Genomic DNA, 18,974 nt, shown 5'->3' with positions numbered 1-18,974 from the left:
GGGCAAGGTCCTAGAAAAAATTATCTTTCATCAATTGGATGTATTTCTGCAGAACAATAAGGTGCACAACAAATTCCAATCCGGCTTCAGGAAAGGACACAGCACAGAAACTGCACTTTTAAAAGTAATTAATGATCTTAGGGTGTCTGCTGATAACAAAAATGTATCCGTTCTCCTACTGCTGGATCAAACGGCGGCTTTTGACACAATTGACCATACAATTCTAATACAACGTCTTGAACACTGGGTAGGGCTGTCAGGCACAGCTTTGTCCTGGTTTTACTCCTACCTAACAGGCAGAAGCTACTTTGTTAATCTAGCTGACTTTGAGTCAAACAAACACAACATCTGCTCTGGTATTCCACAGGGCTCAATTCTTGGTCCTTTATTATTCTCCCTCTATATACTGCCGCTGGGAGAACTTATTTCCGCTCACGGTGTGAATTTCCATTTCTATGCTGATGACACCCAGCTGTACCTTTCGGTAGCTCCGGACGACCCCTGTGCTCTAGACCCATTGCTGACGTGTGTGTCTAGCATAAAATGCTGGATGAGTGAGAACTTTCTCAAACTAAATGAGGACAAGACAGAAGTTCTCATAATTGGTTCTACTGCGCAGAGAGAATCAATAATAAGTAGACTTGGTAACCTGTCTAAAGAAAGTAACACTTCTGTAAAGAACCTGGGAGTGATCATTGACGCTGAATTGAATTTTAATACACACATTAATCATGTCACCAAGATTGCCTTCTTTCACCTTAGAAATATTGCGCGAATTAGAGCCTATCTAACATTGGACGATGCAAAAACGCTGATCCACGCTTTTGTTTTCTCTCGGCTTGATTACTGCAACGCACTTCTCTCTGGTCTGCCAAAGAAAACAACTGACAGTTTGCAACTTGTTCAAAATGCGGCAGCCAGAGTTTTAACTAAAGCTAAGATGAGAGAACATATTACTCCAGTCTTAGCGTCGCTACACTGGCTCCCGGTTGTTTTTAGGATTGATTTTAAAATTAGTTTACTTGTTTATAAAGCTCTAAATGGTCTGGCACCTTCGTACCTCTATGACTGCCTGCATAGATACGTTCCAAACCGCCCACTCAGGTCTTCTAGTGCTGACCTACTCGATGTGCCTAAAATGAAATATAAAAAATATGGTGAAGCAGCTTTCTGCTTCTACGGACCGACAGTTTGGAATAAACTCCCACTACACCTAAGACAGGCAGCCTCTGTGGATAGCTTTAAAGCACAGCTCAAGACCTATTTCTTTACTCTTGCTTTTAGCGGAATTATTTTTTTTATCTCTTTGATGCTATTGACGTCCACACTGTTCTGAAATTGTTCTTCAATGTTTTATGTTTTTATTGTTCTGCTTTATTGTATTCATGTGTATTTTATTTTTTCTGTTAAGTAACTGTGCTTCATTTTCTGCTCTGTAAAGCACTTTGAGCTGCATTTCATGTCATGAAAGGTGCTATACAAATAAAGCTTTATTATTATTATTATTATTCTCTGCAGTCCCTGGCTGTCGCCTAACAACAGCAGCAGCGAGACACTTCCCCCTCTCCTCTGTGTTTGTTGTGTAGAGCAATAGACCTTATTCACACCGTGGCCATCTTGGATCACACAACTTCCTGGGATAGCAGCAGCCTGCATTACAAACCATTGTGAATAATTGAGCGATGGTCCCAAAATATGAGTTCTATTCAACCTTCAAATGGGCAGATGACAGCATCAACATCCCCAAAATGATTAAACAGAAGGGCTACAGTAGATGGATTACATCCATGGTAACGACATTCAAGGTAAGTTAGGTTGCAACCTTACTGTGTACAAAGACTTGCTATCTGTGCAGTGCTTGCTCCACCATCATATTCACTATTTGTTGTTAGATTGTTCCTGATTAATATGCAAAAATCACGACACAGTAATATTAACTATATGATGGCAGAGCAAGCACTAGTCTGCACAGATACTGTATCAAGTCTTTGTACCAGTAACAGTGTTACCTAACTACCATGAATATTGTGGATGTACCCTTCTATTTAATACTTTTGGGGATGTTGATGTTGTCATCTGCCCATTTGTTGATTTGGTCAAAATAAGTTGGTTGCAGGCTGCTATCCCAGGAAGTCATGTGATCCAAGATGGCTGCGGTGTGAACTCGAAAAGAAAATTTCTAAGAAATTTTAAGTGTGCCTGCAGCTCGCTAAGTCTGTGCAACCTTGTGTAGCGGTTGGTGTTAGTGTTTCGTTTTGAGAGGGTCGTTCCCCCTGAAAAAACACGTTTTGGCATGAAACGGTTACGTTTTGCGCGTTTGTGGTGCCCCCTATGGTCGAAGTGGAAATGCTTTTGGGTATATGTTCAGTATAGCGCCCCCCACTTGTGGTTAAAATTTGGTGTTGACTGGATGTTTCGTTTGTGATTTATGGCTACTTCTTACAAAACGGGCTCCTCCCGCTAACTTTGGAACCCTGTTACGGAAGAACGGTATGGACTATCAAAATATCGTTTAAATATGTTTATCGCATGAGTCCATAGATCGTGTGTATTGATTTTTGTGACATTTGGAGAAAATATGTAGGAAAAGGAGCAAAAAGTGTGTTTTGAAGAAAATTCAAAATGGCGGAAAATCTATCCTGACGCAAATGGGCGTGGCCTATATGAGGAGATGCGTCATGACCCAAGGAATCCAGGGGAAAAGGAATTTTAATTTTCCGACCCACGGTTCAAGAGTTACAGGCCGAAAGGTAAAGTGGACTGTTATAGCGCCACCATGAGGCCAACTGATGAAATATTTTTTTATTTAATCCTTGATATCATTATAAATCTCCTCTCCAAGTTTTGAAACTGTAGCCCCTATGGTTTGCGAGAAAAAAAATATTGAATGTGAGTTTTTGCGATTCCCATTATAAGTCAATGGGTAAAATTAATTCACTAATAAATTAATATCAATTAAACGATACAACTTTTCTCTTAGAAAAGTAATAGCACCCCATTCCCGGCCGAGCCGCACGTTTTGATGTATATATTGCGGCGGTGGCGTAAATCGTGCGGCACTTATTACGTGCCGAACTTTGTGGCGAAACTAACTACTTAAAGGGGAAGACCACCCATTTTCAATATTGAACTATGTCATTAATATACCTTAGAGGAGTTGTGTGGAAATAGAAAAAAAGTTCCCCCCCTTCTGTGTTGCCTAGAACTGGAGGATTGATTTTGGGGTTTGTATTGTAAATTACAACTTGATGACATCACACATTGTACTTTACAATACAAACCCCAAAATCAATCCTCCAGTTCTAGGCAACACAGAAGGGGGGGAACTTTTTTTCTATTTCCACCCAACTCCTTTAAGGTATATTAATGACGTATTTCAATATTGAAAATGGGTGGTCTTCCCCTTTAATGACTTAATTAAGTATGGCGGATTACAATAAGTGTTTTGCCATTGCATGGCAGGCACACTTAATAAGGTCTATAACTTCCAATTGTATGACTTTTGGAATGTTTGAAACATCAGCTAAACGTGATGTCCATTTCATTCATATTCTTCTCTCTCGCCCTTGTTTTGTGTGCTGATGCAGCGATCATTGCGACTCTGAGCTTTGTGTTATTTTTGCATAGCCTACTCTGTAACCAAGACGACTTTAGCGTTCCACACGTCATGTAGCATTAGAAAGTTGTGTTTTAAGCTCTTCTTAAATGGGATTCAATGTCTGTTTTGTAAAATCCAATCGGAACATTTGTTTCCTGATGAACAAGTCAGCGTGCTGTGTACGATTCCAAATCAAGCATCGCAGACTCGCAGTTGCGTGCATGCATGGATGTTACACAGAGATTGGTGTCCAGAAATGTGTGTCCACAGCACGTATAGTTGCATGGTTGATGACTTGATGTTGCATAGACATTGGTGTACGGGGCTTTTGGTGTGACACATGCTTTTCTTTTTTTATCGCTCACCATTAACCGTTAGTGCTTACCGGTAACCTGTTTCTTATTGGTTAAACGGTAACAGTTAACCGTTGGCCATTCCTATACCAAATATGGAAGCACATACAAATGTACGAGAGTGCTACATACATATTTCTCACTCTATCAGTTATATTTTTCTATTCTCAGAGTAGATAGATAGATAGATAGATACCTTTATTATCCCAAGGGGGACATTTAGTTGTCCAGTAGTAGCACAGCAGTATACAGTTATTTACAAAGTTACAGAGACGTAAGAAAGATAGATAAGAGGGAAAAAAACAAAACAAAGACAAGAGCAGTACAGTACCAATAAGGAGAAGGTGCATCAATAGAGGGGGCGAATAATATATAAGAATATATACATAAAGTGTCTTGCAAAAGAGACCATAGCAGTCAATGCTAGTTAGTGCAAACAAGTATCTCACTGTCAATGTTAAACAAAGCAAAAAATACTCAGAAACTACCAACACTAACAACCTAATAGTGCAGTGTCAAAAATCAGTGCGAAAAAAAGAAGAAACTAGGAAGCGTGTCACCGCAAGGCGCACATGAGCACTCTTCCTGGAAGGTCCTTAGAGGTCAAAGTCAATACAGCAATTGTTCCTTAGAGGTCAAAGTCAATACAGCAATGGTTCCGTAAGTCTAAGTTAGGAAGGGAGACCTTTTCAAGCGTCCGTTATGTGTCTCGTTGTACAGCTTAAGGGCAGCCGGTACAAAAGATTTTCCTAATCTATCACATCTACGTACTGGGTAGTTAAAGCGGTCGTTTCCTCTCTTACTCCAGTAACTGGTGATCTCTAGATGGAGGGGGTGGGAGGAGTTCTCCAAGATGGAATCTAGCTTCTTCGCAGTGCGCACCCTGGTTACATCCTCCACCCCCTGCAGAGAGGACCCAACGACAGAGCCTGCTTTCTTCACCAGTCTGTTTAGGTTAAACGTATCACCTGCTCTGTTGTTGCCACCCCAGCATGTTATGCCAAAAAAGAGGACACTTGCCATGACAGACTGATAGAACATCTGTAGCATCCTATTGCACACCCCAAACGATCTCAGTCTTCTCAGGAGGAATAGCCTGCTTTTCCCCTTGCTGTGAATCGCCTGCGCGTTGTCCGACCAGTCCAGTGAACTATTCAGGTGTACTCCGAGGAATTTGTAGTTATCCACGAGCTCAACCACCTCACCGTTAATGGTGCTTGGCACCGGGGGGACTCTCTTGGAGGTGCGGAAGTCCACCACCATCTCCTTAGTCTTGCTTGCGTTGAGCTTGAGATGGTTGTCCTCGCTCCACTGCACAAAGTCCCTAACCACACCATCGTGCTCAGCCGTGTTGTCACCCGAGATCTTGCTGATCACTACGGTATCATCTGAGAACTTCTGCAGATGACAGGTCTTGGAGTTGAAGCGGAAGTCCGATGTATAGAGAGTGAACAGGAAGGGTGAGAGCACAGTTCCTTGAGGGGCCCCTGTGTTGCTCACCAGCACATCGGACCGACAGCCCTGCAGTCTCACAGACTGTGGTCTTTCTGAAAGGTAGTCTGTGATCCATGCCACAAAGCCCTTGTCCACCCCCATCAGCGTAAGCTTCTCCGCAAGCAGAGACGGTTGGATAGTGTTGAAAGCACTGGAGAAGTCAAAAAACATAATTCTGACTGTGCTGCCCAGATCTTCCAGATGGGTGAGAGACTTATGGAGCATGTAGGTGATGGCGTCATCAACCCCAATATCAGCCTGGTAGGCAAATTGAAGGGGGTCCAGGTGATCACTGACCGCCGGTCTCAGTAGGTTCAGAACCAGCCGTTCAAAGACTTCATGACCTGTGATGTCAGGGCGACTGGTCTGTAATCATTGAGGACCGAGGGACGGGTCTTCTTAGGCACTGGGACAATGCAGGAGGACTTCCACAGCTGTGGTACCTTCCCCGTCCTCAGGGAGAGGTTGAAGAGATGCGTGAGGGGGACAGCAAGCTGCTCCGCGCAAGCCTTAAGCACCTTAGAGTTGATGTTATCAGGTCCCGCTGCTTTCCTGGTGTTGACTTTTCCGAGTTGGCGCCTCACTTGCTCGGTGGTGAGAAACAGGGTGGGTGGGGGGGGGGGGGGGGGGAGGGGGATGGTGCAGGGGAAGAGAGAGGGCGGCAACCGAGGTCACCGTTTGACCCAGCCGCTGCTTGTTGAACATTAACAGGAGCACCGTCAAACCGATTGAAAAAACGGTTCATCTCGTTTGCCAGCTCCTCCGTGCCTGACACAGTAGAGTTGGCAGAGCCGTACCCCGTGATCTTCCTAAAACCACCCCACACTTGTCTCGTATTGTTCTCCCTCAGAGAGTTCTCCAGCTTAGCTTTGTAGCTCCCTTTTGCCTGAGCCTTGACTGTTTTAAGCTCCTCCACCACCACCCTCACGCCCTCCGAGTCACCTGCATGGAACAGATCCCTTTTTCTCTTAAGGAGGTGAATGATTTCTTTTGTCATCCACGGCTTGTTGTTAGAGAAGCAGCGAACCTTCTTAGTAGGAACACACACCTTCTCGCAGAAGCAGATATAGTCAGTGATAACCTGACAAAGGCTATCTACATCATACCCATGTTCACTGAAAAATGATTCCCAGTCTGTCATTTCAAAATCAAATCTGAGTCTCTCCTCCGCCTCCCCCGTCCAACACTGAACATCCCTGATGAATGGAAGCACTCTCTTCACGACAGGAAGATACGAGGGCTCCAGTTTCACCATGGAGTGATCAGAGCCACACACAGGGGGGAGGGAGACGCAACTGTATGCGTTCCTAACATTAGCATACAGGAGGTCAAGAGTGTTCTCACCTCTTGTTTTGCAAGTGACATACTGGGAGAAATCAGACAGGCCCTTAGCAACATTCACCTGGTTTAAGTCCCCGTTCAGCAGAATAAGGGAGCTAGGGTAGTGCGTTTGAAAACTGGCCACAGTAGAAAAAATAGTGTCCCGAGCTACCGCTGCATTGCCACTAGGTGGACAGTACACGGTCAACAGGGCGACGCACGAGAATTCCCGTGGTAGATAAATTTGTCTCAAAACGACCCCCAGTAGTTCGATGTCTGGGTTACAAATTACCTTTTTCACTGTGGCGTGTTCTTCCCTGCACCAGGTCTTACTAAAGTAAACAAGTATCCCACCCGCTCTTTTCATTTTGCCATTGTTTTTCACTATCTCTCGATCTGCTCTTATCATACAAAAACCATCTACAGAGATAGAGTTATCTGGACATGAACTGTTCAGCCATGATTCTGTAAGACAGATAATGTTGGCATTTTTGTATTCACTCTGAGATAACATGAGAGTTACCAGTTCGTCCGCTTTATCAATATCCTGAACTGATCTAACATTCCCCAAAACAACAGAAGGAAGACAATGCTGTGTAGAAGAGGGGGGAGGGGAGGGGAGCTAGATGGGGGGAGAGGGGGGAGGGGAGGGGAGCTAGGGGGGTTTTTGATTCTCCACAGGGCACGCTTTTTCCCTTTGTGAATTCCACTGCTCTTCCTCCTTCCATTACTCTTCCTCCTACCTCCAGTCTTCCTCCTACCTCCAATCCTCAGGTAGGGAATAATGTCTACATAAAGTAAACATACTATAGGTCTTTTTAAGGCAAAAGACCCACTGCGTACGTTTGCGGCCCTCGAGGGGCAACTGTCCGGACCCCACGGACCCCTCACCAAAAAAAAAGAATATATATTTAATCTGGCTATTGTACATTTGAGAGCAATGCCAATTGTTAAGGACGGTGTCAATAGACGGCTCGGGTGTGTTCCAGGGCCACCTCGCCTCTCTCTTTCTCTCTCTCTCTCTCTCTCTCTCACTCCCTCCCCCCCCCCTCACTCACTCGCAGTCTCGCATTTACTTCACTAGCTGCTAACAAGTGTATGTCTTTGCGACCTGCCGCTTGTTGACGTTGTGTAAGCTCCGTGCCAGCGTGCCTCTGTCAGAAGCTCGTTAAAGTAGTTGTTGAGCAGTAGCAGAGCCTCTGCGATTTTGATTGACAAAGATAGCAGTTAGTTGAGTACTTTTTGTCAATACGTTGTTGCTACAGAGCATAGCACTAATCAGTGCTAAGGGCTAACAGCAAGGCTACAGAAGGATGTCTCTGCCACTGGTTACACACACACACACACACACACACACACACACACACACACACACACACACACACACACACACACACACTAGGGCATTAACCAAAAAACGACTTTTCAACTCAGTCGACTTCATTACACAAGTCATCATTATTTTTGCTCCATGTGTGCTTGTGTACAGCATTCAAACCGTAGGATTGCTTATTGTCAAGGATAGAATGTTTCTCCTTTTCCAACTGTGTTTTTGAAGGACAGGGAGTTTTGTGTGTGTGTGTGTGTGTGTGTGTGTGTGTGTGTGTGTGTGTGTGTGTGTGTGTGTGTGTGTGTGTGTGTGTGTGTGTGTGTGTGTGTGTGTAAAGGCAGTAAACTTGACCCTGGCAACTACAGGCCAATCTCTATCCTTAGTTCCATCTCTAAGGTAATGGAAAAGATTGTCTATGAACAGGTAGCTAAATATCTTGAAGAGAATAAACTGATCTACGAGTTCCAGTCTGGCTTCAGAGAGTCCCATTCCACAGATACATGCCTCATCTATTTGAATGATTACATCAAACGTGAAATTCACGATGGCAAATATTGCGGCATGGTCATGCTGGACCTCCAGAAGGCATTTGACACCGTCGATCATTCTATTCTGATTGAAAAACTCAAAGCTATTGGTCTTGATAGCACAGCAGTGAGATGGATGCACTCTTACTTGGTGGGGAGGGAACAGATGGTGGAAGTCAACGGAACCCTGTCCCCCCCCCTCCCTGTAAACTGTGGAGTACCTCAAGGGAGTATACTAGGACCACTGTTGTTCTTAATATACGTAAACGACATGTCATCTGCTTGTGACTGCAATCTGTTTCTGTTCGCGGATGACTCGGCTCTCCTAGTCTCAGGCAGAGACATATTGCAGGTTGAAAAGGCCCTTAACTGTGAACTTAACAAGATCTGCACCTGGCTCAATGACAACAGACTCTCAATTCACCTAGGCAAAACTGAATGTATCCTCTTTGGATCTAGTCAGAAACTTAGCCTAGTTGAGAACTTCACAATTAAAGTAGGTGACACTGTGATAGAAAGAAAAAACTACATCTGCTACCTGGGTTGCATCCTGGAGGCTAACCTATCCAGTGAAAAAATGACCACCAAGGTAATCAATAAAGTCAACCAACGAATTCGCTTTTTGCAAAGGGTTGCCCCGCTGATCAATATTAAATCCCGAAAGACACTAGGAGGTGCTCTTATCGGGCCCCTCATTGATTACGAAGTCCTTGTCTGGTATCGCGACGCCCCAGCCGCCTTAAAGTTAAAGCTCCAAACAGCCCAAAACAAACTAATTAGGGTTGTGCTTGGTCTCCCTCCTCTGACCCACCTTACCGATCATCACCACGAAAGCGTGGGATGGCTCAAAGTAGCTGACAGAGTACAGCATCTTGCAATGGGCCTGGTGTACAAAATACACTACACCTCCAAGATTCCCATGTACCTGACAAACTACTTCTTAAAGGTCAAGGATGTTCACAACCACAACACCAGAGGCAGCTCCACTAATCATCATCAACGTAGATTTTAACACTAAACAAGGCTCTAACTCGTTCTCCTGCTACACCATCAACATGTGGAACGCCCTTCCTCAAGCCCTAAAGGAGAGCAAATCCCTAGCCTCCTTCAAAATTGGTATGAAAAGTCACCTTCAGACAGCTGCTACCTGTGACTTGTAAATAGACTAAGCCCCCATGCCCCCCCCCCCCCCCATTTTTTCTGCCTTTGTATTTGATGTTATGCTTTTGAAACTGATATTATCCTAGATAAAGTACTATGTTCTATCCGTCTGTCTTTCAATGTTATATGAGATACTTAAAGTGTGGTTCCTGTGGAAATAAGCCTCGGCTTTCTAGGATCTCCTTTTAGTTGACCTTGTACCAGTGATTTGTACTGTCATGAAACTGTACTTTTTTCTATTGCAAACTTCTAATAAATTCTTCAATCAATCAATCAAAACCGCGTTATTTTTTCGAGTTTTTTGAGTACTTATACTTAGTACTCAAACTAAGTACTAAGTATTTAGTTTGCTACTAGGGAAGCACGGGAAGTGTATAAACGATTTAATAATGCTACTCTCTTTTTTATAGTTTTCTTTTTTATATGTTTTAATTCATTAATTCATTCATTCATTCATTTCATTAATAAACACTGTTCCTCTTTTCAGGTTCACCACGCCAGCTAGAGTGCCTAACTTACCAGCCCTGTGTGACGACAAGTCAAGTAGGTTAACTCCACATTGCACAGCTATATAAAGCCATGTCTTACCTTGTGCCAAAATATCCAATATTTTATTGAGGTGCCCAGATGTCCCTAGTGCTATTCCTTTACCGACACAGGGGAGACATACAGCATACAACCAACATGTCATGTCATGTCAGCCTCTGTGTACAGCATCTAGTTCACCAAGGTACCGTACATTTAAAAGGCATCCACATGTCCTATGGATGTCTGTAGTTAACCCCAGGTGGTAAAAGCATATTCCACTTTGAAACAGCTCTTTAATTAGAGAATTTATATAAACGAGAGACTGAGTTTGTTTTTTACCGGCGTTCCCAACGTGCATCCTGGAAAACACATCCAGATTCAATGTGATTGGTTGAGAAGGACGTGTAAGCCAATCCTAAACCAGTTGTCCTCCCAGTCGGCGTCGCCGGTTCGATTCCCAATCCGAGCGACCTTTGCCACGTGTCACTCCCTGTCTCTCCACCATTTCCTGTCAGTCTACTGTCCTATCCAATAAAGGCAAAAAGCCCAAAAACAAATCTTAAAAAAATAAAAAATAAAAATAAGTAAACACTGTGATTCTCTAGCAAATACATGGACATTATGTTTCAACACATCTGGACAAACCCGCACCTTGACATGAACACAGAGATTACACACTTTTATCGATAGATCAAGAGTTGCTATATGGAATGGAAAAGTAATGAAACCATTCTTTTTCATTTTCCTTCTTAACCGATTTAGTGCCATTCCCGAGATATCTCGTGAAAAGTACTCGAGTATCCGCAGTGCCGATTATTACAAAAATACACTTTAGAAGTGAAGATGGAGGCAGATGCTCGCTTATATAAAAGCTCCGGTCCGCCATTACACAACTCCACTTGGACTACGATCGCTTCCTGTGAATGACGCGATGACGTCAGACCGGAAGTGTTTACGCTATGGACTTCTTGCCTTCAAAATAAGACAACGGCCGTTAACTCATCTGCTGCCATTTAACAATACCTTCGTACTCTCAGATGCCATTCGTCTCCATAGACTTCCATGTAATTCATAGTGCACGGATCATGCACACCCATGCCTAGATCATGCACCACGTGTGTCCACATTGCTCACAGCTTTCAAACAAAAAAATCCGAATGGAAATCCGTTCAGGCATTCATGAGATAACAGCCATTATGTTTTCCTAAAATGTAAACAAAGATGGCTGCCATGCTTGAAAGATGGGGTTGCTATGGGGGTTAAACATGCGATTTCGCGATTGCTATCATGCCTACTACATTTTTGGGGGTCAAAATGTATTTATTTATTTATTTATTTATTTTTTATTTTTTTATTTCCGGGATCTAGGGGCATGGCAGGGAGGTACAACGGGACTTTTTCGGGATTGGCAGCAAATTGGTTAATGGGGCCGGGGGGGGGGGGCACTCTGGATATTTTAATCCGTTAATTTCTGAGGCTTTTAATGGGTTAACATTGCTAAATACAAGGCACAAATACTTAATACACAAAAACGAGCTGTACCATAACAAGATAGGCTTTACCAAAACAATAGCTTCTCAGTCTTAAGTAGACATCTAGACTCTTAGAAACTGCACAGTATCAATGATGTGTCATTAGGCTAGATATTAATATAATCAATAAACACTTGATCTACTCTATAACGTCACACACAATCGATAATCTCTAATCTACTACTAGTAAGGGAAAGTTAGCCTATTGCTAGACGAATCTGGGAACTAAATCTAAATCACTAGCTTTCTTCACAAATGTGTTCATAACACAGTTCATTCCAATGTAATTACGAAAAGACATAGGCCTATCTGTTGTAATTACATTGTTGGACTGGATGCATACAGTATGTGCATTGTTGACATAATCACGTAGACAAAGTTACACTCCAATGAGAAAAGTCCATAATTAACTGATATTAAGCAACATAATTCAAAGAAAATGATGATGGACTTCTATGAAAATAGTCTGTACTAGCTACTAGGGGTGTGTATAGTAAGGGAAAGTTAGCCTATTGCTAGACCAATCTGGGAAATAAATCTAAATCACTAGCTTTCTTCACAAATGTGTTCATAAAGGTGTCTACTATCACCTCTGAACTTTGTCAAACCCAACTCCCTTGACATACGAGGGCCTGTGATTAACACTTCGCCAGCCAAAATAGAATGGTGGTTGGTAGATTAGCCGTGAAATTTCTATTATTGTATTGTGATCTGAGACATAATATTATGTTTATAAACATGAGCCCGCCGCCCCTCCTTCTTGGACAGCGCCGTTGTTTTTTCTTCTTTTTTTTTCCCAGGTCATTAGCTCACCGTGATTTTCTCGATCTCCGTTGGGATAAAGTGGTGGTTTTGGCCGAGCATCGATCTCCCTGTGTGTTTCGCGTGCGCGATCCGCGCGCATAACGATCCATGCATATAGTCCAGGAGTGACTGAACAGTCGATGTGTCCACTTTGGATAGCCTAGCACCTAGCACTCCAGCTCTGCTAGTGCTAACGTCCAAACAACAAGTGGGTGGGAGGAAGGAAGGCTGAAGAAGGAGAGGCCATGAGAGTCACTTCTGTTTCATGTCAGAGCAGCCACGAGCCACCGATGGACGAGCGGTGACTAGGGAAGGTTAGACGATCGCCGATTTTCCGATCAAAATCATTTATTCCGGTTTTAATGACAAAGTCCGAGAAAGTACGGCGCGGCTGAGACTCCTTGCTGGGATGTGCGATATACTACGGTTTTAACATTAAGGGGCTCCCCGTGGCTTGCAAAGGGTTAAAGGGGTAAAATACAAAATGGCCAATATGAGCATATGAGGTGTGTAATTTGGGTATTGTTGGGCTGCTGAATCCATTCCAACCATTAGTTTTCAGTTAAAACGACTCCTTGGCCATAAAATAGGTCACACCTAGTTATGTATGTCCATGAGACATAATAACATTGGCAAAAAAAAAAAAAAAAAAAAAAAATTGGAGTAGGGTTTGAATTCATGAAAACTATTCAAGATCAGGTGGGTAAGCACACATTATGACACACAGGATAACATGATACAATCTGACAAGGAACACTCAAACACAGGGTTTAAAACATAGGGACTAACAGGACACAGGTGAACTCGAATGCCATGATTGGCTAAGCCTTATGCTGCGTTCAGATGGGCTCAGGCAAGCGGTAGACGGCAAACCGGAAGTCATTTTAGTGGACGGGAGTAGAACGGCAAACGGTACAGTAGTCCGGCAGTCGAAACCGGTGATGGTAAACGGCAGATGTGCCGTTCAAAGTTAAATTAATTTATCTTTTTACCGTGGTACAGGACGGAATCTGGAACCGGATGTTACGTAGCTCCATCTCACGGGACAAATTCGAGCAGAGCGCCAACACACACAGAACACACATCAGCCAGCAGTAGCAACCACCGCAGCGCACGTTTTCATTTTGCATTAGCCAATTAGGCCTATTTTATGGCCAAGGAGTCACTTTTACTGATAACTAATGGTTGGAATGGATTCAGCAGCCCAAACATACCCTAATTACACAACTCATATGTTCATATCGGCCATTTTTTATTGTTTCCCCTTTAATCCCACAAAGTATGTCAAGGGAGTTGGGTTTGACAAAGTTCAGAGGTGATAGTAGACACCTTTATGAACACATTTGTGAAGAAAGCTAGTGATTTAGATTTATTTCCCAGATTGGTCTAGCAATAGGCTAACTTTCCCTTACTATACACACCCCTAGTAGCTAGTACAGACTATTTTCATAGAAGTCCATCATAGTTTTCTTTGAATTATGTTGCTTAATATCAGTTAATTATGGACTTTTCTCATTGGAGTGTAACTTTGTCTACATGATTATGTCAACAATGCACATACTGTATGCATCCAGTCCAACAATGTAATTACAACAGATATGTCTTTTCGTAATTACATTGGAATCTATACACTCAATTTAATAATACATACACCTAGCATAAATAAAAAGTGTGTGAGATGACTGACATCACTGATATGTCTGGGTTCTCCTACATTACTTCTGAGACTCCTACATTCAATCCCTCATATCCTCTGCACACCCTATAACCCATGTTCCAGTATGTTTGAAGAAAGAGTACGATTGAAAAAGGAACGCTCGTTTCTGAGTCTGCTCATGCGACCTTCGTAATGCTCAACACGGCGACCCGCTCGATTTAGCTCGCTCTGCGGTGTCTCACGGTGCTCAAGGTCGCCTGAGACGGCGCACCTCCGTCATGGTCAATAGAAAATTATTGCTCCTTTTTCAATCGCACTGGTTCTTCAAACATACTGCAACATATACAGTATGCTGTATATAATGCAGAAATCTACACCTCTCTCAACAGCAGTGTCAAGAGTAAAAAGAATTCCCTCAGAGCAGGTGAGTGCTTCATGTTTTTATGACAAAGTTATAGGTTTACTGTCTGTGTGTTTATGTTCTGTACAAATACATGTTTAGGATCTATATATTCTACTTCTATACTGCCATGCCAGAGCATGAAAGTAGCAGGAATAGCCTCTGAATATAACTGCACAAGCACATTAACTTACTGATCGAGATAACACCAACTAACTATATAATGAACCTTTAATATCTTACTGTGAAGTTAAATAAACAATATAAAAAGGTTATTACTGTACAAAATAACGAATGCAGCATGATATTGCACACTCTTACTTGATAGACGAGACAAAGTCATTTAACCAAACTAAATACATTAAAGGAGTAGTTCACCCCCAAAATGACTTTTTTTCTATTGATTACCCATGCCATGTAGAGTAGAGTTCAATAATACTTTTTGGTTTTTGTCACATTCCTAAGACAAAAATGTGATAACAATAAATGTACCCCCATTCGTTCCGGAACGGGTCACCATCCGGAGTCACCATCCGGAATCAATGGGGGTAAATTTACTCAAATAAAATTTTTGTCTTAGGAATGTGACAAAAACCAAAAAATATTATTGAACTCTACTCTCCATGGCATGGGTAATCAATAGAAAAAAAGTCATTTTGGGTGTGAACTACTCCTTTAACAACTGGTAACTTTAGCTTAGAACTTTTCAAGAGGAAATGAACACATCACAAACCGGTACTAAACAATGGCAACAATTAGACGTCTAAGCGGCTATGCTAAAACTGGGTTAGAACTCGTGTAAAAGTGAATTTCTACCACTTTTTGTGGTCACATGTTCAGATACTGGATTCTGATTGGCTTAAAACAGTGGTAAGTCAGTCAACAACCTTGAGTTGGCTCATGGACTCCGCCCACTGTTGTGTTGCTGTTGTAACATTTCCAAGACTGGCAAGTTACAACTGTGTTTTCTTTCATTTATATGGTAGAAGTGGTAGAAAAGCAATTTACCATTCGAGGGTCGTGGGTTGTTGCCTGATTTACCACTGTCAACAACCCACTCCCTCTCATGGTAAATGGCTTACGTTTCAGGTGGCTAGGTATAGATTACACTTTGTTGTTGCTGTTTTTTTAAAACATCTATATATAGACCATCTACAGTATATTTGAAATAACGTTGGTTCAACGTCTAGGCTAAGCCTAACCATCTAAAAACATAAAGACCAGTTCTAACCCGGTTTTAGACGGGCATCTAATAGCTGGCTATGGCTCACTGGGGACTGAGCTGAACTCTCTCTCTCTCTCTCTCTCTCTCTCTCTCTCTCTCTCTCTCTCTCTCTCTCTCTCTCTCTCTCTACAGGCTACCATGTCTCTATTGGAGATGCAGGATATGCAGCCCCTTCTTCAAGGTAGGGCCACACAGAATGAGCAGTGTTCAAATTGCTAATTGTAACTCTCTCACACACTTACCTATTTGGAGTGTTATGTTCTTCAGAAAGGTGGTCTATCATTCATTCATGCATTATTAGGCTAGCTGAAATGGTTATAGTGGTTTTCTCTTGCAGTTTACTAAAGCTGTTGTAAAGGAGGGTAAAGGGGGTACTTGGGATTCAGAAACCAGCGAAAGGGGGTACTGAAACCTGTCAGCTAGCTTAGCTGGAGAAATCAAGGTCTTCATCAGCTACGTCTCCCCTTCATCTAATTCCTTTGCAGCGGATGCTTTAGAACTATCAAATAGCAACCAATCACGGTGGGACCAAGTTATACCAATTAATTGAGTCCAATGATACCACTCAAAAGTGTGTATGACAAGCGGGCAAAATTCGATGTCAGCAGGATCTCATAGGCTCCAATGTAGCCCGAGATGGTGGGTTCGAGTCCCATTTCCGACAATCTTTAATGCATGTCTCAAAATTCAAGGTCAAAGATTTGAAAATGTATCGATTACTACATCTGTGGGAACAAGGATATGGACACATAATTTCCCAATCCACATGTGCTGTATCCACAGGAGGCAGAGACGTAGAATCTAACATACAACCAGGGTCCCTGCAGGTCTTAGACCACAATGAACCAGAAGAAACACTAAGGTAAGGCCCAGTATCCTGTGTTGGAACAGTACAGTTGGAAGTAGAAAGGTGCAATTGGGAAATTGCAAGTGTGGTTGCACTGACGTGAGTCACAAGGAATCCCCTAAGAAATTAATTCCATCTTACCATTTATATTACATATTGGAAGGTCAAGTGAAGCATGACCATTAGTTGCGACCGAAGGTCGCAGTTTACCATGAGAAATCGCAGCTAGTCTCCGTCTGTCTGTCTGTGTCAGTCAGTCAGTACACATTTTTACAGTCTATGGGTTGGTTCCCTTGTCACTGTGACATCACAGGTGATATCACAGGTGACATCACCTATGTACAAGTCCATATATGGGTATTCCCCAGAATCCCTTTTATGCCCATATATGAAGATCCCTGATGTCATCAATATGTATATCACTGGCCAGATGGCCAAGACATGGCCCATATCTTTGTGGCTGGTTCAGATAGGGATCTCCATGTATGGGCATAAAATATATTCTATGTATATGGATACACATTATTATTAATAAAGGATAAAATAAAATAAAAAGGCCATATATGGGCATTCCCTGAAACAAAATCCCATTTATGCCCATATGGGCTTGGAGCAAAAAGTGACATTTTACATTTTTTCACAGGACAGCTTTCTATTGATTGTAATTATCTAATTTAAATCAATATGTATAATCAGTCTATACTTTAATAGATTAGGCTTCAATGAATGTATTTCAAAATATTCTTTTTAATGTTTTTAATAATAATAATTACAATCAATGAAAAGCTGTCCTGTTAAAAAATATAAATGTCACTTACGCCCTTTTTGCTCCAAGCCCTCGTTATAATAATAATAATAATAATAGCTTGGATTTATATAGCGCTTTTCTAAATACCCAAAGCGCTTTACAACAGAAAGAAACAACTGTATTAGGAAAAAACTTTAGAAACAACAAATACAAAATACAAAAGAGTTAAAAGTAGGTCAAGTACTAGGGAGGCATAATTTGCCAGACCTCAGCTGGGATATGCTATCTTGAAGAGGTGAGTTTTTAGTGAAGCTTTGAATGAGGGGAGGGAGGGAGCGCTTCTGAGGTGGTTGGGGAGAGTGTTCCAGAGGGTGGGGGCAGAGACAGAGAAGGCTCTGTCCCCCCAGGTGCGGTATTTGGCTGTGCAGACCTCCAGAAGGTTGGCTTCACTGGACCTGAGGGATCAGGTAGGTTATCATGGGCCAGCAATGTTCAGAAAACTTAAAGTTATACCATGTAACTTTTTTTATAAAACAAATCTTAAAATTGTCCTAACTGTTAAATCGCTAAAGTTTTAGAACACCCACTCCGTTATTTTCAGCTTCTGAAGCCTTCTCTTTATATGTTTTCTTCTTAGCAGTGACAGGGGCGGGATTTCCCGGCAAAATGACGTAATCTGCATCATCTGTATACGTTGTGTATACGTTGACCAATCACATCGCAGATCATACACACATGATACACTACCGGCCAATCACAGCTTATCTGCTCTGGTCTTCAGGAAGCGCCTCCGCTCAGCTACAGTGTTTACCATGGTGAAGGATTTTAACCTCTTAATCCCCAAATCCTGGCCAGAAAATTACGTTCTACCATGCGTTCTACCCCTCCACGGATTACTATCGGTCGCGGTGGTTTGCGACACCGCTCCGGTGGTCTGCGGCGGTGGTCCGCGACGACTCCGGACGAAAAACGGCCGAAAAAAGCAATACCGCTACTGACCACTAGTTTAGCAACTTACACAGTATAACTTTAAGATGTCATTCTTCAGGATGGAATAATAATAATAATAAATATAGCTGCAAGCAGCGATAAAGTGGCCAAGGCATAAAAAGCAGGAAAGCAAAAAGGCATCAAGGGAAAGCAAAGAAGACATCAAAGAAAAACTAGAAGCAGTGTTCTTCCGAACAGGACTCCGGCAGGTCAGGTAGGTTTTTTTTTTGGCCTAGTGGTGACTCTATAATAGGCCAAAGTGAAAAGGGTGCCACGTGTTCTTGGGCCTTTCACGGCAATCGGACGCTGCATGCGGGATTTGAAGCATTTTGTTCCAAAAATGTGTTTTGCGAAAATTGACCCGCTGGTGGCGCTATAACAGGCCAATGTGAGAAGGGTGGCATCTGTTCCTTGGCCTAGTGGGAATGTGTGTGCAAAATCTCACACACATAGCAGGCTG

At 42.5% G+C, this 18,974-nt stretch overlaps 1 protein-coding gene across 1 annotated transcript in view; it reads left to right on the top strand.

The window, feature by feature from the left end:
* The window catches only part of LOC308302111 (uncharacterized protein), a 75,623-nt gene that overhangs the window by 1,907 nt on the left and 54,742 nt on the right, over window positions 1-18,974 (top strand). Inside the window, exons 2-5 of the mRNA XM_080746306.1 lie at window positions 10,271-10,326; window positions 14,694-14,728; window positions 16,062-16,110; window positions 16,713-16,791. Coding sequence (XP_080602432.1) covers window positions 10,271-10,326; window positions 14,694-14,728; window positions 16,062-16,110; window positions 16,713-16,791 — 219 coding nt within the window. The remainder of the gene's footprint in view (window positions 1-10,270; window positions 10,327-14,693; window positions 14,729-16,061; window positions 16,111-16,712; window positions 16,792-18,974) is intronic.

Source organism: Nannobrachium achirus, assembly GCF_963921795.1.
Source record: "Nannobrachium achirus genome assembly, chromosome: 17".
NCBI lineage: Eukaryota > Metazoa > Chordata > Actinopteri > Myctophiformes > Myctophidae > Nannobrachium > Nannobrachium achirus.
The sequence above is the reverse complement of the archived record's forward strand: the minus strand, read 5'-3'. Positions and strand labels throughout refer to the sequence as shown.